Genomic DNA, 22,144 nt, shown 5'->3' with positions numbered 1-22,144 from the left:
TTGGTGGGTCTATTACAGCATAATACTAGGATATTTTCAGCACTGCCATTGAAAAACAATTTGTCATTTGCTTCATGAATCAGGCTCAAAGCCTGGGTTATTTTGAATATAATGACAGACTGAGTAACCTTTTACTTAAGCAGAATTTCATTCTGTGCTATGCACAAGGAATGTGTATCACATACTCCGTATGAAAAGTCTTTGAATTGCAGAATCAAGAACCTGTGTGTCTCTTCCAATGTTCATTATCCACCCACATGCTCCTGTTTGAGTACTGAGGGAGAGGGGGCCAAATCCATCACTGATGCAACTGCTTCAGCATAGCAAAGTTTTCCAGAGGGTAAATAACCTTCTGGGCTCAGCTCTTTCCACGAACTCTGTCTATATTAAAACTCCACATATTTCTAGATGGAACTTTTGGCACATGGCAAAGCTGGGGCTGCTCTGCTGTGCTGCACTTATCAAATTAAATTAGTCAGCAAGGTGCAGTTACACTCCTAATTCCATGTGGACCTATATATTATGTCAATTTAGATATGGATTTCTTTACAAGTTACTTTTCATTACTGACAGGTTTTGGGTTGCTTTTGGGGTTTTTTTTCAAATTAAGTTCTTCAGTTCCTTGAAGTACTGCTTTCTGCAGTAAACATTTTTTTCCAATTCAGGGTTAGCAGTGAATTGACTATAGCCCTAAAACAGTACCATGATTCATTGTGGGCTTTCTCCTTTGCTCCTTCTTTTAGGAGCAGCATTCTCTTATGTAACAATGCCTTCACAAAAACAAGGGAATGGGGCAAAAATGTTTTCCCTCTACCATCTTTCCTGCCTTTATCAACAAGTTATCTTTAAAAAATGACTGTGTCAGCAAATACACAACACACAATGCTGTGCCTGTGAATTATGAGCTGCTGCGAGATAGAGAGGGGAATTAAAAGGTCTCCAGAATCCTGGAGAAGATGATAATAAAAATAATAATATCCAGGCAGTCGCTACAGAGAAGTATCAACCTCCTAGACTTTCCCCAGAGGTACAATATAAAGTTGTGGTTTTAAAAGGTGTTAGTGTCCACTGCTGTCAGGACCAAGCACAACCTGAGGAACAGCTCAGTGGAAAATCCATATTTTTCATGGAGTAAGAGCACCAAAAAGGTCATCCCAAAGTGAAGCCTCAAATAAGCTCTAACAGAAAGCATCACACAGCCCTGTTGCTGACAAGCTTCCTCTGTCAGGTGACAGCCTGCAGCATCACCCAAGCCCACACACCCAGCACCACATCAGACACCCCAACACCTTTCAGTCTTGCTCCAAACCCACAAAACACCTGACAGGAGATGGAGAGGCTTTGCTTTGCAGGTGCTCTGCAAGCAGCATTGCTGTGTATCAAGTCTTACTTTACATATTCCTGATGGAAAAAACACCTAGCATGATGTGCTGTTGTAAAGTTATCTGTCAGATTGCTCAGGTCTAATGGGAAATTAAGATCTCCATCCACTGGACCTTCCAACATACTTTTGGCAGTCAAAGCCATTTGGTATCTCAGTTCCCTGAGGCAAGTTTCAGTGCTAGAGAGATGATTCACTTTTCCTTGATCAACTTATCATTTGCAATATATTACAGCATCATATGCTGCAAAACAGAAATAAAATACCTGAAAAATCTGCTGCCATCAGGTCCACTGCCTTTAAAACTTTGACTTGTAAGAAGCCAATGTCCTTCATGTCCCGAAAGGAATTCTTTATACACTGCAAGGAGAAAAGTGTAAAGATGTATTTTGCTTGTAATTCAGCAAGAAACAGAGACTATGGACCACTAAATAGCTTATCACAGAATCAGTCAGGTTGGAAGCAACCTCTAAGATGATCAAGTTCAACAACTAACTCTGCACTGCCATGCCCACCACTAAACCATGTCCCTATAAGCTGCATCTAGTCATCTTTTAAATACCTCCAGCACTGATGACTCAACCACTTCTCTGGGCAGCCTGTTCCAGTCCTGAAAACCCTTTTGGTGAAGAAATGTTCCCTAATATCCAATCTAAACCTTCCCAGGCACAAATTGAAATATGCTTATTCCATCCTGACCAGCTTTTGAGGATGTGGAAGCCATCACAAAGCTTTATCTCCCAACATTTAAATTCCAGAAAATAACCTTCCCAAAGGAGGGAATAAAGCTAAGTGTATTATTGTCTCTTCATGATATTCAGGGTCTCATGATATTCAGGGTCTCATTCCCCATGATAATCTCCTAATACAATTCAAGTTTGAAAAGAACAGCATTAGTTTAAAACTCAACAAATACAAACAGCCAAATTGCTTGGGTCTATCTGCCCTGCCAATCTCCTCCTCATCATTCGACATGCCACTACTCCATTTAATAGTTTTCTTTGGTAGGGGACAGGTCATTATGAATGGAGAAATTTTTTTTTCTGCAATTTTAATTATTTCAAAACCAAAAAATAAAAGAAAAAAAAGAAGGAAAAAAAAAAAAAAGAAAAAAAGGGAAAAAATTGAAAAACTCACATAACGCTGAGAAATCTGCTGCCGTTCATTGGGGTCTCCCAAAGGACAGACACACAGATCAGAGATGGACACTCCTGTACAAGGGGCAACAGCAATCAGCATCAGCAGGGACCCTGGGTGTTTCTCCAGAGGCAGCTCCAAGCAGTTGGTCTGCTTTGCTGGCAGGGCAGTAATGTCAACGTGGCACCTGGAATGACATTGCCAAGGGTTAATAAGGAAAAAGAGGTGATTAAAAAAAAACAAAGCAACCAAAACTTTCTGCTTCTTCAGTGCAAAAAATAAAAACATCCCAAAATTAAACACGGGAAACCAATAAGATTCTATTGCACTTACTGTCAGATTTTGCTTTCTGGTCTGTCTACTGGTAAGGGGAAGTAAAAGGTTTGGGTTGCAAGTACAGGAGGAAAACTTAACTCGGGCCTGCCTCACTTCCCCTCTAAAATCCCCCAGTGTTTTGTGATGGATTTGAAACACAATTCAATTTCACCTGGGGGAAAAGAAAGGGGGCAAATGCAAAATTTAAAACATTAGCCTAAAATAGATTAGTTTCTTTAAAGTCACATACTCCATTTTATGCTACATTATACTGTATGCCCCAATCTCTTTTACAAGCCTTACTAGAACTACATTTTCAGTGTACTGTTATATTTCCCAATGGGAAGGATTGTCTTAAAAGTCCCCCCTACCCACTCCTTGCACATAATATGTATCATTAACCTGATGCTTCTCCCAAAAATAAAAATAAAGAAGATAAAAGAGAAACATTCATAAAAAGACAAGAATAAAATATGAGCATGGGCTAAAGCAGAGAGATCACCAGGCAGCCAGTTACACACAAAGGGAGTGGTTAAATGCAACAAAAAGTGCAATCACTTGGCTCAGCTAAAAGCTTTCTAAATAGAAGTCCAGTAAATGGAGTGGAACTTTCTTGAACCTCCGTGGGGCTTGGCTTGTAAGAACAGGCTGAGCGAAAGTTACAGATGAAATAAGGGTAAAAAATAAAATATGACAAAAGAAACAAGCAAAAGGAAAAAAAGGAAAAAAAAGAAAGAAAAAAAAAAAGAAGGAAAAAAAGAAGAAGGAAGGAAAAGGTTTGCTGCCACACTACAAGAGGAGGAACATTCCTCAAAGGGATGGGCAGTGGCTGATGGAGAGCGAGAGGTTTTGCTTCACTTAATGCCTGCCGACAAGTTTTTATTTAAACTAAACTTGTTAAGGTGTTGTCTTAATAGGCTAAAATTCCACAGGGTTCCCCCAGGTGTGTTTCTTCTGGGTAAATGGTGCATGTAGTGTTCCTGATTGATCCCATTCCAGTAGTAGAGCTGGAGCAGTTTATGCCCATCTGCTATAAATTGCATGCTTTCCGCTTCTTAACAGCCTATTTTCTGTGAATGCTAAAGGGGGTGAAAAAAAAAAAAAAGAGGAAAAAATAATCTCAAAACATTTCAGCCTGAGAACCCAAGAAACCATGTTATGAAGTAAAAGCCACTGCTCTGATGAGTTTCTAAGCTGTCCAGTAGCTCTGTGTATCAAAACACAACTCCTTAAGCTTCCTCTGACCACAATCAACGGGAATGACTTTGCCTTAAGTGTGCTCTTTTCTCTCCACTGCTCTGGAGGTACAACAGGTTTCAAGTTTACTCTTATTAACTGCTTTCAAGTGCTTTGAAAGAGAAGGAAAATAAACCAGGCAGAGTACCAAGACGGCTCGGTGCGTAGGCTGCCTCTCAACACCATTTCCGAGTGTGAGAGGTTGCATTTAAAGCTCTGCTACACCTAGACTCTTCAGAAAAATATGACAGGAAAAGTTACAGCAGGAAAGAAAACAAAACAACAACAAAGAGAGAGAAAAAGACCTTATTTCTTTCTGAGAAAAAGCCCTTATCACTTCCACGCTGGAGGTCAACATCACCTTGGCTGCATTAACACCACTGTGCCTCAATTCCAGTGATACTTTGGGTATCAGCACAGAAGGGGGATGTATCCTTATCTTGGAGTTTAGCTTTTTGTTTTGCTTTGGTTTTTTTCCTAGATGCAGAAACTAAAGGAAGGAGAGGGGAAATCTCAAGGTCACCCAGCTGCTCTGTGGTTCAGCTGGCAGTAGGGACCATGTCTCCCACATCAGCATTTCATACACCACCCACTCAATGCAGTCCACAAAAAGCTGGGAAAAGCTGCAGCTGATTTTTTATGTTTAAAACTTTCCATGGACTAAGACAGAAAACAACTTGCTCAGACAAGAGCATCTCCCCCCAGCAGATAACCTCGAACTTCATCAGATGTCAAAGGCAAAATTAAATATAATTCTATCTTGTTTTGGCAAATTGGAATTGCTTCTCTTCTTAAAAGAATTTGATTTGCATAAGGTTAAAGAAAAGATGGAGTACAAGGGTGTGGAGGTCAGAGGGATGCACATGTGGAGGGAACAGCAGGAGGTGGAGTGTAAATATTTCTTCCTCAAATCATGTCTGATTTCTGTGCAAACTAACTTTCCTTAAAACATCTGTGTTCACTCAAGGTATGCCTATATTTTCTTGAGAGAAAAAAAAAAATCTTGTGAGAAAAGAAAATCCACATTTGCACTGGCAAAAGGCTTAAGAAAGAAAAGACACTCTGTTTCATTTAGGTTATAAAATCAGACTGCAGAGAATGCAGCTTGGTAAAACAATTAGACATTCAATTTACTATATAAATTCAGCAATTTCCACACTAACACTTCTACACTATTAAAACGAGTCTAATGATTTCCAAACTACTTCCCTCATTCTTGTGAAACAGAAACTCTTCCTTTCCTTCTTTCTCAGCCTTTTATCTGCAAGATCTTACCACACATAATTATTTCACAGGAAAGTGGTAAGAGACTTGTGATGGTCACAGAATCAAACGAATGGAGGTAATCCACTTTTGTTTAAAAGTTGCCTGCTCTGAATGAAAAGGGCAAAGCTCTCGGAACATTTGTATTTTAGGTGATACAAATGATCTCCTGAGTTAAATTCTTGACAGTAATCCTGACTTATGATAGAACAGCTCTGCTTGTTGTCATCTTTTTCTAAGCTACATATTAAATTCAGACATAATCTTTCACACAAGTGGCCACATGCACAATCTACAGGGGCTGCAGTTCTGTAAGTTAAGAATGCATTGTGCACCCAAATGTATTGTTTCCTTTCTTTTAACCACAATTAATTAAATGCTTTCCTTCCTCTTCCTGATCTTCATCTCTATATTATCCTCTAGTCCTGTACAGCTTTAGTTTTCATTTAAGACTGTTCCTCTGACTTAAAGCCCTCACCTGTAGCTTCTCTTTTGCCCCATTTTTTACTAATTTTGCAGAGAAATAGTACTTGAGAACAGTACGCAGCAAATCTGGGATTAAAATATTTATCAGGGAATCACATGTTAAAATTTCACTAAAAGGTGCTGAGGTTAACTTCTTACTAGCCATGAAGTTGTATTTCATTTTCCCAATCACAGTTAATCAAATTATGACAGGAACCTTTAAACATATATAAATACATACAAAAAAAATGTGTACACAACAGTGCCACTTTACCCCCTGCAGACTTCTTGAAATCCCTTCATAAAAGAGATCAGAATCATCAGAGAGTAGAGACAGATGTATCTGTGATTAATCCTTGACATTTCAAATGCCACAGGTGTCAGGGGAACAATTAGTAAGGTTTTATTTTGTTATGACTTATTCAACGGACAAATTTTGTTTTTTCTGATTCATCCTACAGCCTGGTGAGATGTAAGTGAAGGTTTTGGTTGCAGCCATAATGGGGATTTTACTGCTCCATCCCAACAGCACAGCCTCTAAAACACGGGGCGTTTCTTATTGCAAAGACAGTTTCCTGGAGGCATTCATCATAAAGATATTGGAGGCACTCCAGTCTCAGAGCTTAAGTTAAGCAATTTTTGTAAAATCTCTTTCTCGAGGTAAATATGTGAAGGAAAACCCTCCAATGTTTTGCAGCATCTCTTTTTCCAGAACACATCCCGTAACGCAGAAACACTCTCTAACAACCTGGCATAAACAATTTAACTCTGCCTGGACAAATTCTGCACACGTTAACACCTTTGTTTATTCATATACATTAACATCCTCTCCTGTTTATAGCGTGCCTCTTCTCCCAAAGGACACAAAAAGCACTCAATAAACATTACTAACAGCCCTGTGCAGACTAAATAGAGGGATTATTTCAGCCAGCACCAAAATGCAGCCAGCCCTCAGTGTCAGAGCCTGCAGCTGAACCACTCAAGGCTGTGGGATTTTAAGTGAGGAAGAGAAATTGGACCCAGCTGAAACTCTGAGGAGACTGCAGGTAGGCTGGATGTAATAATTTAGCTTGTGATGTGCACTGACAGTGAGAGTTTGCTTTGTGATAGAAGGGTGACATGAAATGTTTCCTCACTAATTCAGAAGCAGACAAACACCCCAGGTGTTTGTGCTCAGCAACAGAGGTCCAAGGCATTCCTTATTCTACACGTTCCATGCTCTCCACAGACACTTCAGGTCCTATTTCAAGAACAATATTTTACCTTGAAAAACAAATTATGCCTGGGAGAAGAACCATATTCCAGAGTCTTAAGGCATCCATACTATCTGAAATCCTGTGTCTAAAGGAATTAATAGGAGTCTTCGTGTCACAAAAGTTTATCAGATTTGACTCTGCTGTGAGCATCTCCAACTTCATTTAAATATTAAAAATATGCATATATTTAAAAGTTTAACCAACGCAGCTGGAGGTTGAGCAGGCTGGAAGGGACCATAATTAATTCTAACTCTATTCATAAATTGACCACAAAATTATTAATTCAGATCCAGAAAATTTTGTTTTTTCCTTAAAGCCATGCAAATTATTTGAGGGCAGTTGGCTGCACTGCTGTGTGTAATGACCGAATATAACCCACAAACATTTTACTAAAGACTATTTCTTACAATGATGTTGTGAAATCCAGAAATCTCAAAACTCAACTTGGAAATCATGGAGACAATAAACATGGCACCTCATAATGCTGTTTTTCCAACAGAATCCTTCTCCAGATTAGACTGCATTTGAACCCTTCATAAAATATTATTTATAGGGTGTCAAAAAGTTTCTACACTGTAAAAACAATACTTGTTATTATGCACTTGGTGTTTACCTATTCTTGCAATTGCTCTTCAAAAACCAGTGTATTTTTTCCCATTTTGATGCTACAGCCAATTTGCTGTGCTTAAGACAACAAAAGCAAAAAATTTTTTCTCCACATAGACATCAAAAATAAATTTAAACATGGAATCAGGGAATTGTTTGGATTGGAAGGGATCTTAAAGATCATCTTGTTCCAAACTCCTTCCATGGGCAGGGACAGCTTCCACTAAACCAGGCTGCTCAGGGTCCTATCCAACCTGGCCTTGAACACTTCCAGGGATTTACCTTGGAAGATTTGCATTTTCTTTAAGGTAAATCTACAACACCTCACCAGTGCTGAACAGAATAAGCATTTCACTGATTGTTTTTGCCACACTAAACACCACCTGCCAGAAACCAGTAGGAAAAAGAGGCAGGGGAAGCTTAGGGGAAAATTAAAATGAAGGGGGAAAACCTCAGGAAGAATTGCTCCAGCATCAGAGACTGACCTGAGGTAAGCTGAAAACACTGCTTTATTTCTTAACTCTAAACAGAGTACCAGAAGTAATGGAAGTAACTGTGAGAATGGAAGGAACAGATTCATCTTCAGCCACTTCTCCATGTGATGAGCAACAGCACTCAGCCAGAAAGAATTTCCTGCTCTGCAAAACCACAAACATTTGTAGAGCCAAAGGGCATTGTTCTTCTCAGTGAATAGTCTCAAACTATTTGAACGCCTAAAGTTAGAGAATGTTCTTGTGAGTTACTGCTATTTAGTCAGCACATTGTGAAAACCTGGCCAGGTGAGAGCAGCAAACAACTGCAGGCAGGCTCCCCACCCTCAGGAAATTGAGAGTTGTGGCAATGATCCTGCCAGCAGATGAGCTGGACAGACCAAAGAGGGTGTCCAGTGGAGTGAATGGTTCCTGGTGCTGCTGCATGTCCCCAACAGCACAGATGTTGTTTAGCGAGAAGGGTCCACAGGACAATGTTGAAAACCAAAGCAAGGAAGAGGTACTACTAAGAAAACAACACTGTACAAATTCAGACAGAGTGGAATGGAATTAAAGAATCTTATAACACAACACTGAAGTGCAAACAGAAAAAAAGGGACACCACGCTCAAAAGGAGGAAAAAATCCCTGGGGTGGCACCAGCAGAGCATATATAAAGATGTGGAGCAATATCACCAGAAAAATACAGAAAAATCCTGCTTCTTGATGCCACTGAGCTCCCACAGTATTTCAGGTTTTAGAGGCGGCCTGGATGTCTCTGCATTCAGATTTTGGCTAGTCAATTACCCACTAATAGGTTTTAATAAACATAATGGAAACATAACCTATACATGGCTGGAATAAGGACAGAAAAATACATTATGATGCCTGTAATGAAAAAAAAAGTTGATTAGTTCTAAAAACAATTTAAATTTTTTTTATATACTTAACCCATTCTCCCCCAAAAAAACATAAAATCTAACTCAAACCCAACTTACCTTCCCAAAAGCTCCTCGTGCTTTTTGTTATCCTTTCTCCACACCTCAATGTCCAACATATCCTTCCTGTCAGAGAAGTAGTGAAAATCAAACTGTTCCCTCCACTGAGGATTTGCACTCTTACACAGTGTCTAGAAAACATGCAGTTATAACATTTACTTTTCTTAAACAGCACTTATTTTCACAGTAAATCAAAAAGAAGAAAAAAGAAATCAATTCTTCAGAACAAGGCTGGATGTTAGAGCATCAAGTACTAATGTCATTCCAACCAAAGCTCCCCAGCCCATTACATACAATCTCATCTTCCTAAATATTCTCTTTTCTCCCTCTCAATAACAATAAATATACAATTGTTTTCTGAATGAATGGATGGAAAAAACTCTAAAATACAAGGTAGATCCCACCAGCTCCATGGTCATCATTCACCATCATACACTGGAAGAAATCAGGAATAACCCTTTTGAGGACAATCACCTGGAAACAGGTTTGAATGAATTAAGGAACCCAAAGCAGTATTTTTTCACCCTTCTGTGTTAAGCAAACAGCTCAGCCTTGCAGATTCACAACACATCTATGGACCATTAAAGAGACACACAAAAAGGGATTGTAACGGGAATAACATCTATCTATTTATTCTAAAGTAACTAAACCATTTGTTATTTTTCAAAACTACTTTTCTAAATAAAAAACATATCATGACCTTGGTTTGAGGTCTGATGTGAGGGACAGAGTGCAGGTTTCAGATGCGCCTACATCCAAATGTTATGTTCTGTGAACTTGCTCTGTACATTTTGTACAGGAGGAGGTTTGTTTTCTCCTCCTCTGCACTTCCAGTTCATGACATGCAGAGCTCTTGCTCTCTCAAAAGAGTATTATTTTAATTATAGCCTTTCTTCTTATTAGACTTTCCAGATGAAATGTCTATCTTTTGGAACCTCATTAATTTCTTAGACTCTTATACAACTGAACTGTAGACAGATAAACACAGCCTAGAAGAATAAAAATTAATATCAAAACCATGAAACATCTTATCTGTTTGGGGGGCAGGTTCTGCAATATGTAACATATTATTCAAGAAAAGTACTTTAAAAGAATAATAATTCCCCTGCACTGGAAACCATTTCAGGTCTACTTTTCCAGCACTGCAACCTCAACTTCTGTATTGGCAGAGAACAAAACACATGTGTGATGCATGTAGCTTTATTTCATTCCATATTAATATCAAACATCCATCAACATGATGAGTGTGTTAAATGCACAAAACACCGATAACACACAATATTCCTAACTTGCTCTTTCTCTACTGGCATCAAAACAGAGCAAAATGTTAATGCTTCTGGCCTGGTCTCCTGATTTTGAACTCACTTATCAAAGAGAGTATCAAGAACAGTTCCATCTGAGGTAGCAACACCAGTAAAAGAAACACCAAGTCCCTTATTGACTTCAGACAACTTAAAGAAATCCTTAATACCTACCTTGCTCTTGTATCTTTGATCCCCCAGTTTGAGGAGAATAAAAATCTCTGCCAAGCCTCCTCTGGGCATGTTCTTGCCCTCCAAGAGGGTGATGGTGACCAGCCCGTTCCACAGCTGGTTCTTGCGCAGCGACTCCGAGAGCCGCAGGTTCCGCGTGAAACTTGACTGAAAAGCAAGGCAAAACACGGAATGTTTTGAGACCCAAACACATTTTCATGCTCACATTAACTCGACTGAAAAGCAAGGCACAATACAGAATATTTCGAGAGCCAAACACTTTTTCATGCTCACATTAACTGAGCTAGGAAAGCACACCAGGAGTGAGAGGGACACCATGCTTCCCTAAGGGTAAGCAGGCAATGGAAGGCAGTAAGATGCTATGGATTTTCTGCCCAACTGTACTATGGTCCCTGTGAAGGGACAGGGCTCAATGTGACAGCAAAATCAGCAGGGTTTGCTTAGGAAGAGGTATTTGATGTTAGTTCACCAGGGAAGTCACCTTCAACTACCCTGGCTGCGGTCTGGCAAGAGCAGACCTCAAGCATTGAGAGCAGTCTGGTACCTTGGCTCAGGGAAACAACCTTGGGGAACAGAACAGGGAAGAAACTAAAGTAAACTCTTAAAACCTCACCAGCTACAACCATAAAAAGCAGGTCTGTCCTTTCTGGGGAGGCAGCCCAGGATCATAAAGCCCACGGCCAGGTGAAAGGCTGAGCAGCGTCTTCCACCTCCTCCATCACTCAGCCGCCCGCCTTAGCTCTTTGCTAACTTTGCTCTTCCTGCTTCCAGAAACTGAGCCCACGAATCAAAAATACTGATGCCTGCTGAAAAAACACTGACACCACCAGGCTCTTTATCTGGAGTTATGGTTACCTGGTAGCCACATTTGTTACCTTCGCAGCTTCATCTTGTGCAGCACGGCTGCGCTAACAGTTTGCTAACTGGCAATATTTTATTGGACAGAGGATGATTAAATAGGCCTTTATTTGGGGGGAGTGAGCTGGAAACATTAAAACTCAAGGCTATACTCTTCTTCCTGCAGTAAAAATCCTGCCATATTTTATTCTCCTGAAGCAACTTTTAACTCGCCACACTTTGGAGCTTCAATCATGTCATGTACAGGTGGGAGCAAGACGGAGGAGAAGATTTCACAAGTCACTTTAAAACAGGACGTGTTAGCTTTAAAAGCAAGTAAGAAATGTTGTTGCTAAATAAAACGATTGCAAAAGCACCTGATGTCTGAAGATTACTTTTTATGGATCAATTACCCGGCAACAAAATTCTTAAATCATAGGTGGTGAACTCACAAATTTTTTACTTGCTTTTTACTGGTTAAAATACTGAATTCTGAATCCCACAAGCATATTAATATACTTCTATTTAAACACCCCATTTGGCTTTCCTGGCGCAATGGGTAAAAATTCCTACCTTTAAAAAGAAAACGAGATTTTGATTCATAAATCCAGCTGCAATGTAATTTCTTTTCTCTTCTTTTTTTTTTTTAAAGTTCGTCTTTTGGGCCAAAAAGCTAAAGCATGACTGTTCCCATGGACATACTTCAAAGTCCCAGCAGATATACTCCTCCCTAAACACTGCAACTATTTCAAAATCCTTTTTATAAAAAAGGGAGTAATGTCCACAAGGGATCAAAGGGCATTCTACAGTCTGGCAATCGCCTTAGAAAAATGGCAGTGCTTCCATGAAATATGCCCTAAAATAATTTTGCAGCTTGGTATGTCCTAATTTCGAATTGGATGTTTATCTTGGAAAGGCTTCTATCTAACTTGTCCATAAAACAGCTCCACTTAGCTCTATGAGCCCTGTGAAAATGGAATCCAAAGCTGGCTATTAAGGGGGCCTGGAGATTGCTTCCATATGGCGTAACAGCATGGGAGTGGAGGGCTAAGGCCTACAGCAGGCGCTGCTTGGCTTGAGCTCCCCATCTATCCATGGACACTCATTGCATTACACCATAACATCTGGATTATTGCTTGTAATGTCCCTGGGAAATATCCACTTCCCATCAAAGCCTTTATCTATCTCGCTTGTTCTTTGAACATTTTAGTATTTAACATAGTCATGTTTGATGTGATGTACTCGCTGCTTTAGGAGCAAGGATTTTCCCTCCCCCTCCCGCTCCTTCCTTGGAGGAGGAAGAGGTATTTGATGTTAGTTCACAAAAAAAAAATTAAAAAAATAAAAAACAGATGAAGTTTATTATCCACGTTACAATTTCTTTTAAAAACAAAGCATCCAGCTCTCTTCAAAGCTTCCAGGCTGAACACAAAAGACAGTTGTTATCACTCAGCTTTCAAATCAAACTTGGATTCTTTTCTTTTTTTCATCCAGGCCAGTATTTCAAGGAGTCACTCAGCGTTGGGGACCTTCCTACCCCAGCTCTACAGCACACATAACCCCACCCTTGTAGCTGCTGACTTGACAGTTCAAAGGACTCTTGGGAGGTACCCAAACCAGCCTGGATCCCACACAGCCCCTGGAAAAATCAGCACCTGCACTCAATATTACTGAAACACATTGCAATGCACCAACCTTGACCTCCCAAAACAGGTGGCCCCAAGCATAGAGCCCCGTGCACCCCCTTCTCTGGCTGTGCAGAGGGGTGTGCTGCTCTCCAGCTAACAGGACCTGCATGAGATCCAGCATCACTTGAGAGCATCCCACTGCAGAGTGGAGCCAAGACGTTTGCAACTGGTCCAGGGCACGGTGCTGACCTGCAGCAGCTCCTCACAGGCTCCATGAATCCCCTCCAGCTCCCCCACCTCTCCCAGTCCAGCCCTGCCACTGGCACAGGGCTCTCTCCAAACTGAGCATGGGAAGGCTGCTTGTCTCACACCCCTGCAAGACACAGCACATGAGGAATGCTTTGGGTTTCCTGGACATGCCCAGGTCGCCCCCACAGAGTCTGCTCAGCAGGTCTGGCACGTTTCCTGTGCCTCGCAGCACCAAAGAGCCCCTCTGTGCTTGCTCTGCAGCCACCTCTCCAGCCTCCCCAGGTATTTGGCAAGCTGTTCCTCTGACCACCCTGATGGAAATCCCAGTGAAACAGGCAGTGTCTCAGATTCCACTCACAGTTTCTGGAAGGAAGCACGTCTGGGGAAAATCAGATGTGTGGTAGACCCACAGACCCAGGCCTTCAATGAGTCAACTTTAGTGCTGCCTAGGGAAGTCTGCACGATGGAAAATGCCTCCCAGGTGATAAGAAAATGATATTGCCTTATTTATTTTAGACTTACCTCCTCTCTGATACCCCACACCTACTCATTTCAAACTGATTTACACAGAGCTAATTGATTCAACTTCACAGCCTCCCTCTGAGTTGGCAAAACTACTGCAGAGCAGAGCACAGAGGAGCACAGCCTTTAGTCCAACAGAGTCACTTGGGCAAAACAAGCACTGAAATAAAACACTCCAAACCCTCTTCCTTGCCACCAGCCAGCCTCTTGACCTGCCTTCACAATGAGACCAGAAAAACCAAAGCCCTGGTCCAAACTGGCCAGGAAATGAGGACACAACTGCTTAATCAGTGACAATTTTGAAGTGTTTTATCTATTCAGCTCTCCCTTTTGCTGTTACCTCCCAGGCTACCGATGCCTCCACACTTGGGTACTGCAGCTCCTCCCCTGCTGAACCTGAGCCCTTTCCAGCTGGGCTCCCACACTGGGTGCCAGGTCCTTCAGGCCTCTCCTGCTGTATTTTCCTGTAAACTCTCTGCTCACACTGTGGCTACATCCCAGACCCAAGCAAAGGTGCCTTGCCGAGGTACAGAAAAGTTGGCTGAAGCTGGGATCAGGCTACAGGGCTGGAAATTAGGAAGCACATGATTTATGGTGGAAGCTGGCACATGTCCCAAGCACAAGGCATTGGACAAGCTTGCTTATCCCTTCCCCTCATCGTTTCTGAAATCAAGGTAGCCTTGAGACCACAATTTGAGGGTCGTCTCTAGATAAGCTAGAGCTCTGATTTTGGCTGGGCTCTGTGTACAAATAAGCAGTAACACTATAAAGGTCACCTTCATGAGCAGTTCACTGCTGTAAAATGGATAAAAACTGGAACTAAAGACATCCCTCAAACAAGTCAGCCAGGAAAAAAAGAAACAGCAACAAAAAAAGCAGATAATAAACACTAAAATATCTAGAGATTCTTATTCCTTAGAACTAACTAGATGCTTTTTAAGTTTAATAACCCATGTCCACTGCAAAATTTAGAACTCTAACTCATCAGATAAGTAATCTCTGAAGCAAAAGTATGGCCTGGTCATAGAGCAGGATCCTGCCACAAAAGGACCAGAAGATGTTTTTTTCTCCCAACTTAGAAAGGGAGAAAAATTTGCCCAAAAAGCATCCCATAGCTCTGAACAGAAAAATTAAAAATCAGTATTCACATCACCAAACTCAAAATCTTGATCCTGGTTTCAAAATGAATATAAAAGTTTCTCACATCACCTTTCAATTTTTTATCACTTCCTGGTTCTGGTTTAAAAAAGAAGGATGAGCAGGTGGGCTATATTCTGCCTTCACAGAGCCAAGCACAGGAGCTGAACAAGAATGACAGAGCTTTGGAGGGGAAAGAACCAGCTCATTGACCCAGCTTCACAAAATCCTTTAGGAGCTCCAGTCTCCCTGATAACTCCATTTGTCCATAATCTCCCTCCATAGGCACCCAGCAAATCCCCTCTGGTGCATCAGGGCTGCTTTCAAATCTGTCTCTTTTCCTGACACACACATACATGCCCCAAGTTCAAACTTGTTTTTGAAGCAATAAAGAGATGCAGAAAAATTGTACATTTAAATGACACGGCGAGGTGGCCAAGTGTGAAGTGAGCCCATCTCTCCCATCCTTCATTTAAAAGGATGAGACAGGACAACAGAGAGCCTGCTGCAATCCCTGTGAAGAGGTCAACGTCAAAACTGGGCCACGTAATTTGCCATTTGAGAAAACAACAACACACAAATAGGAGGACTCTTCGGACCTCTCCTCATTAGGCAGAGAAACCGTTTCTGCAAGAGGCAGTTTCCCCTTGGGAAAGAGGAGAGGGCAGTGGAAAGGCAAGTGAACCAACACGAGATTGGCACCACGACGTGCGACCCCGTGGCGAGCGAGTCCCCGCGCTCCGCGCTGCCCACGGGGGATTGGGGGAGAGAGCCAAACACAATGAGGCAGACAAAAATGAAACCTAACAGCCCACACAGGAACACACACACAAAAAAAAGATAGGAGACTGAGGGATTTTCCCCTGCGATGAGATGCTTGAGGAGCCCTTGGGTCTGGCCAGCCTTTCAGCCAATTTATTCAATCAGCTTAAGCTATCCAGGTGGCAATTCCGTCGCTTTTGTTTCAGGACTGAACTGCTGCAGGTCAATCCAGCCCAAGCAGACCTGCTTATCTGCCTCCTGGATGTTCAACACTTAAAGGTTATTCAGCTGTAGAAATGCAGGAAAGAGCGTGCAGGGCACTCAGGGTGAGACTCAAGCCACCCGGGACAAACAAGGGTAGTGAGCATCAGCCTGCTGGGCTCCAGCAGAGAGCTACCAACTCCCTCTGTGCCCCAGAAAGGAGAGCAGAACAGGGGGAGAGCATGTCAATACACAGATATGAGTGAATACATTAATGGTGCCCAACAGCATCCTCTTCCCTTTGCAATGCCACCCTCCACGAGGAAAAGAAGAAAGCCACACTCTTGAAAACAGCTCCCACGGAGGACAATGCTGTTCTCAGCTCCCATGAAAAATGAGGGATCTGAATGCGCTGCCCCATGTCTGGGGAATCTGCGCAAATATGTAATGATTCCCTTCCAGCAGCAGAGAAAAATATATACTGTGTAATAATCAAGAGACACCTAAATCATGCAGTTCAACAGCTCTTGCTCCAAAATGATTTAAAAGACCATACTGAGTTGCTGGAATCCTTCCTGTATACTCCCTGTAATGACCATGAGGCTACTGGAGCTGGACTGGGGATCTTGTGCTGACATTGTTTTTGCTGCTGTCTGAAATGCAGCTTTTTCTCCAAAAACCAAGGGAGCTCAGAGAACACACATGAAGAGAACACAGTACCCACAACAGCCCACGTGAGCCTTGCTGCCAGTCTGACATGGAGCTGCAACAGGTACCAATGCCATCAACATTTGGGGTAAATTTGGGAAGTCAGCAAGAATCCTGTGATTAATGTGAAAAGACTCATTTAGGACACTGATGTGCCAAATCTGCATTAAGACAACATAAAATGGTCAAATTAGAGGATAATCAGATTTCTTTCATGTAGGCAATACAGATTAAAAAACAGCTGTGAAAGTTATATTCATTTTGTCCATCCCTAAAATAAGTCATTTTCCCTGTATTTATAGAAGAGGAAAAGCTAAATATTACAATAGGGTCAGCTGCAGTTCAGCACATTAAAAAAAAAAAAAAATCCCAGGAAAACTATTTCAAATAGAAAACTTTTATTTGCCTAAACCTGGAGAGAGGAAATTTAAATGTTGCTCAAATGGAAAGTATACTGTGTGTTCCTCCTGCAACACCCAACCAGAGTCAGCTCAGGAGCCAAAAACCAGACAAGCTTGTGTATCCATTACAGAGCTCTCTCCATTTCCCCTGCACTCCTTATTCCTGTATCTTTATCTCGTCCAGCAGCATTGTTTTCTACCCCATCATACTCTCTGGCTATTCTTCCATAACCTCTTGTGCCTTCCCTAGACACCTATATTCCCCATGCACACAATTTTTCTTCCCAGCCTTTATGTTCTGCCACAAACTGCTAGTACTGCTTCCACAGAGCAGAGTTTCCTAACTAAAGATGGTTATTGATGTACAGTACTAGTGTTTTAGTGCAGTAGCAGAATCAATAAACCAGGAAATACTGCTTTGTCAGATTTTTTCCAGCGCATGCTGGGAAATATTTTTTACTGCCTTTGGATGGTCACAGAGGTTTTCTTTAGAGATCACACTGGAGCATGAACTGTGTCTTCCCTAGGAAGAGCTGAAGCTCTCCTACCCTCTAGTGACTGGAACAGAACAGAGCACAGGGTTGAAGCTTTTTTCCTTTCAAACAATACTTTCATGTCTCCTAAATCAGCACCACGCTTCAGCATCTCTTAATTTTATTTTGAAAGGTGGTAAGGCACAAGACAGAGTCTTGAGAGCTGAAAGGCTGACAGCTAAAGATCCAAAAACATGTATGTAAAAATATTATACAAAATGCAATGAGATTTTGCGTAAAAGCAAAAAGGAAAACCAAACAAAAAAACCCTAAACAAATGGAAAAAAAAGGCACCCCAAAACTTCCAGCAATAGCAACCGACACAGAATTTTGGCTATTCTGAAGAAAAAGAATCTGAGTTTAAAAATCCCAGTCCATTTCCCAGGTCCCAAAGCCAACCAGCATCCAGAGACAGCTGTGTGAAAAAGATGGGGATCAAGCAACACTGACCGAGCCATGGCACAGTAATTTCCAGAGTTTTAGTTAAAAACTGAAATGATAAGCTCTTCAGTTATTTCATCACTGTCTATCATGTGGCATTCAGGCATTCCTGGCAGCTCTCTGCTCCAAGCACTGCAAAATCCCTGCAATCAGAGCTCCAAAAGCTGTACTTTGCACTTCTTCTATTGACAAAAACATTCTTGCTGGCACAATACCTGAGATGGTTGGCTCCTCTACACAGCACACCACAGTTGTAATGAATAAAACAAGAGGAGGTTAATGATTCAATTTATTTAGGCACAAACCGATAGTTACAGAGGGAAAATATCATGAGAGCACACTCATCTTAAGAGCCAAATTCTGCTTTTCAGAGACTGAGACTGTACAGCTCTCAAGCTGGGTACTGGGGCTCGCAGTGTCTGTATCATTGTTATTTACTCAATAGCAAATTAAAGCTTTACAGAACACATAAAAAGCCACAGTCTGCTTCCTGAACAAGTTAAAATCTAATGCAAAAATGATACAGGAATATAAAAGTAATGGAAACCTGCAGGGATCCTACAGGAGACCAAGGGAAGCAAGCTAAACAGACATGTGGCATCACACAAATCTTGGAAATCCTGTTACAATGGAGGTAATGAAAACTCCCTGCTCAGCCTCCATCCCAAGAACAAAAGGAATTTCAAAACCCACAGGGGCAACTGGAAGAAATACTGCCTCACAAAATTCCACCCCTGGTGAGAGGCAGCCCCAAAGACAGACGGGGATCCAGGAGAGCCTCGTTCCGCTCCTGCACCAACCACCATCGGTGCATTCTGAAACAACTCAAACCCTCCACAGCTTCTCTCTTTTTGGCTGAATTTACACCCCTTTCTTTTGTACATGAAGATTTTCTCTCTTTCTACAGCTCTTGGTGAATGGGATCTTACATTCACTTGCCACTAGATACTACCAGGCACCTACAATTAGCAAACAACAGGAATTTCCCATCTCGATGAATAGAAAAATCAAGAAAGCAAAGGTTACCACAGCCATCACATTGTGACAGGTTGCCTCTACACTTCTGAGTTTTCCTTTGTTTAGACTGTTTCAGAGGAGGGCACAGATTTTGGGAGGGGACCTTCATTTTCTTTAAGTAAAAAAAAAAAAAAGTATTACCTTGGATGAAGTTCTTTTCTTTCGACTTGACCATCTCTGTTCATGAGTCCCCATTATTGTACCAAAGAGAATCCAGGGAAAGGAAACGGGTAAGGAGTAAAATGGGGAAAGTGTTTAGCAAAATTATTCAAACAGAAGCTTGTCAAATGAGTTAGAAAAGCCTATTACAAAATAGAGGGCTAAATCTACAACTACATCTCCATCTACCTTCCCTGCTTCGTGGAACATAACAATCAACAAACTCAAAATACCTGCATTGCACCAAAAAAAAAAGAGGCAATAAAAAAAAAAGTAATTGAGAATAAAAAGTGGAGGGACCCAGAGCCATTAGTAAGAAACATGGCTTATACTTTTGGTGCCATCTGGTTCTACAGTAAGCTAATTTAAAAAGGGGGAAAAAAATCATCTTGCTGTTAAGTGCTAATGTGGACAGAGCTATTTCACTGTTCTGACTCCTTTGGAAATGGCTGAGCAATCTGCATTTGAAATATGAGGGCTTAAAACATTGTCTTTTAAAAAAATTACAGTGTGCACCAGCTCTTCTATCATCTATACTCTGAATGTTAACTAAGCACCCAAGAGTACCAAAAGCTGCTATTTAAACCAATAAGCTTTGTCTCACTGGCTAGGTCCACTTTAGCCCAGGTTTTAATAATGATCCTAGAATTCCTGAGGTTCTGACTTTTTTGCTAAAGTAACTTTACATTTTTGCTTCACCCCTTCCTGCAATTCAGTAACACATGCCAACATGCTGATTGTAGAAGTGAGAGGGGAATTCACATTCCAAATAAAACCCATCTCATATTATAGACATATAAATATACCATTATTTTAAATATTGTCATTAAGCTTTCAAATAATCATACAGTGAGGTAAAATTAACTCTATCATTACTTTGTTATTAATTAAGGCTTTACAATTCTCAAAAAGGCATCTATTTGAAAAATAAATAACGAACAGCAGATATTCCACATTAGCTTCTTCTCAGTTTGCTTTCCAGCCCCTTGAAACATTTATGTTTCTATAAATAATCCCATTCAGGCTGGAATTCCATACCTATAATTCACTGAAGTGCTGTAAACAGCAAGTTTCATATTCAATTTTACAGAAAACTCGTAGAAATATTTTCTCTTAATATGCATTACACCTACTTAAAACTAGGTCTGGTTTTTAAGACAGTCCAAGTAACTGCCTGATCTTGGGTATTCTCCACCCTTTGCTGGCCAGGAGCAGGATTAGTTCATCAATATTTGTGTGCTGTACACACTGTAAAACACTAGGAGAAAACTTTACAATTAGAAGCAAAAAAGCCATGTGCAGGACCTGAAATTTTAAAAAAACTATCAGCTTCAGTTATGGTGTTCCCAGTCTCTGCCCAGCTTCTCTGGGTTTCTAACATCACTAATCACCACATTCCTGCGTCAGGAGCCAAGTTCAATTAACTCAGTGAAGAAACTGTCAGTGGGAAAATCAGGGTTTTATATGCAACCATCTCCTCTCAGCCTGGTGCTCCTCCACACGACTGGGGCAGTTTAAGTCTTAACATCCAAGCTCAATTTTTAGATTTCACATGGATAAGTTTTTTCATTGTTGCTTAAAAAAAAAAAAAAGGAAATATAACAGCTTTTCTTCAGCCTGCCCATTGCAGTGCTGGGCACATACCCAGAGCACAGGGAGCGCTGCCACAGTGCACATCACAGTGACAAGACAGAAGCATCCAGCCACAAATGTCTACACAACTTTAACCCAGCTAAATACAAGGCTTTTTTTTTTTTAAGTTATGCTCTATCTCGATTTCGATATTGAGTCTCAGAGGATGAAAATAAAGGTGGCATTTCCCAGTAAATCACATTATGCCAGCTCTTCTTTTCTCCCCCCTGCAAATTCCAGCTATAAATTTGATTTCCTAAGCCACTTACATTTCTCTTGAAGTCTCCTTGCTTGACTGCTAGACTCAAGTTTAATACAATCACTCCCATGTCATCTTCTAAACTGTTGGGATCTTCCAGTTTTAAAACCTGTTCAGTAGTTCTGCAAGGCAACAAAAAAAAAAAAAAAAAAAAAAAAAAAAAAAAAAAAAAAAAGAAAAACAAAGAAGTTGTGCATTTATTGACTCCAGTTAACTCGAGTTGATTATTAAAGGTCAGGCTGAGCTGTGCAAATTTCAGCTTCTTGTCTGAAATTCCCAATATTGAGTTTAAATGTTAAAATGGGAAATCTGGAGAGTTCTTTCTTGGTTCTGACAAAATACACCCCTCTTTTAATAATGCAGCACAGTGTTCCTATAGCACTGCTCACTTCTCATAACTCTCCATATGCAGGTACGTACTGAATTAAGTTACTACTACCTCCACTACACAGAAAAGAAGAGTGACAGGGAAACTCATCCAAGTGAATCTTCTAATATTAATGGTTTGTATTTGACTCCAGAGATATTTATTCTGCCTGCTTTTAATCCCCCTCCATGACTCTGTTCCCTTGCTGAAAACAGGAATGCTGGTATTTACCTGATGGCACTATCTCACGGACAAATTAACATTTCTAGAAATTCAGATACAACAGCCACGGGAGATACAACAGCCCCTGCACAGGGAGAACTCATTTTCCCCCCAAAAAAAGTCATCGCACAGCAAGGGAGTATAAAAGAAACAACTAAAACTTGAATTCCTGGCTTCCAGCTCCACACTGAGCCCAAGCAGCAGCAGCAGCAGACAAAAGGCACAGGGCTTGCCTCGGCACTAAATCAGGGCCAGATGCAGCTGCTGCAGGCAGGGATGGATGAGGGGGAGGCTGGAAAAGGGGTGCTGGAAAAAACCTTCTCCCCCTCTTCCTTCTTCAACCTTCACAAATTGTCCTGGTGTGGCTCTCCCTAAACAATGCTGCACACAGAAATTCTTAGTCCTAGAACTGGGCTCTGTCCAGGTTGGATTTGAATCCGCTGCATAACG

General features: G+C 41.1%; 1 protein-coding gene across 2 annotated transcripts in view; it reads right to left on the bottom strand.

Moving 5' to 3' along the window:
* The window catches only part of MCTP2 (multiple C2 and transmembrane domain containing 2), a 101,782-nt gene that overhangs the window by 59,407 nt on the left and 20,231 nt on the right, over nucleotides 1–22,144 (bottom strand). Inside the window, exons 7-12 of one of the 2 annotated variants that reach the window (XM_058033215.1) lie at nucleotides 21,116–21,227; nucleotides 19,197–19,232; nucleotides 10,602–10,766; nucleotides 9,127–9,257; nucleotides 2,519–2,705; nucleotides 1,648–1,741 (exon numbers count right to left, since the gene is read on the bottom strand). In XM_058033215.1, coding sequence (XP_057889198.1) covers nucleotides 1,648–1,741; nucleotides 2,519–2,705; nucleotides 9,127–9,257; nucleotides 10,602–10,766; nucleotides 19,197–19,232; nucleotides 21,116–21,227 — 725 coding nt within the window. Of the gene's footprint in view, nucleotides 1–1,647; nucleotides 1,742–2,518; nucleotides 2,706–9,126; nucleotides 9,258–10,601; nucleotides 10,767–19,196; nucleotides 19,233–21,115; nucleotides 21,228–22,144 lie in introns of those variants that run through there. The other variant, XM_058033216.1, reaches the window with a different exon arrangement.

The sequence above is a fragment of the Melospiza georgiana genome, chromosome 13 (genome assembly GCF_028018845.1).
Source record: "Melospiza georgiana isolate bMelGeo1 chromosome 13, bMelGeo1.pri, whole genome shotgun sequence".
Classification (NCBI taxonomy): Eukaryota; Metazoa; Chordata; class Aves; order Passeriformes; family Passerellidae; genus Melospiza; species Melospiza georgiana.
This window is presented reverse-complemented; position numbering and strand designations above follow the sequence as displayed.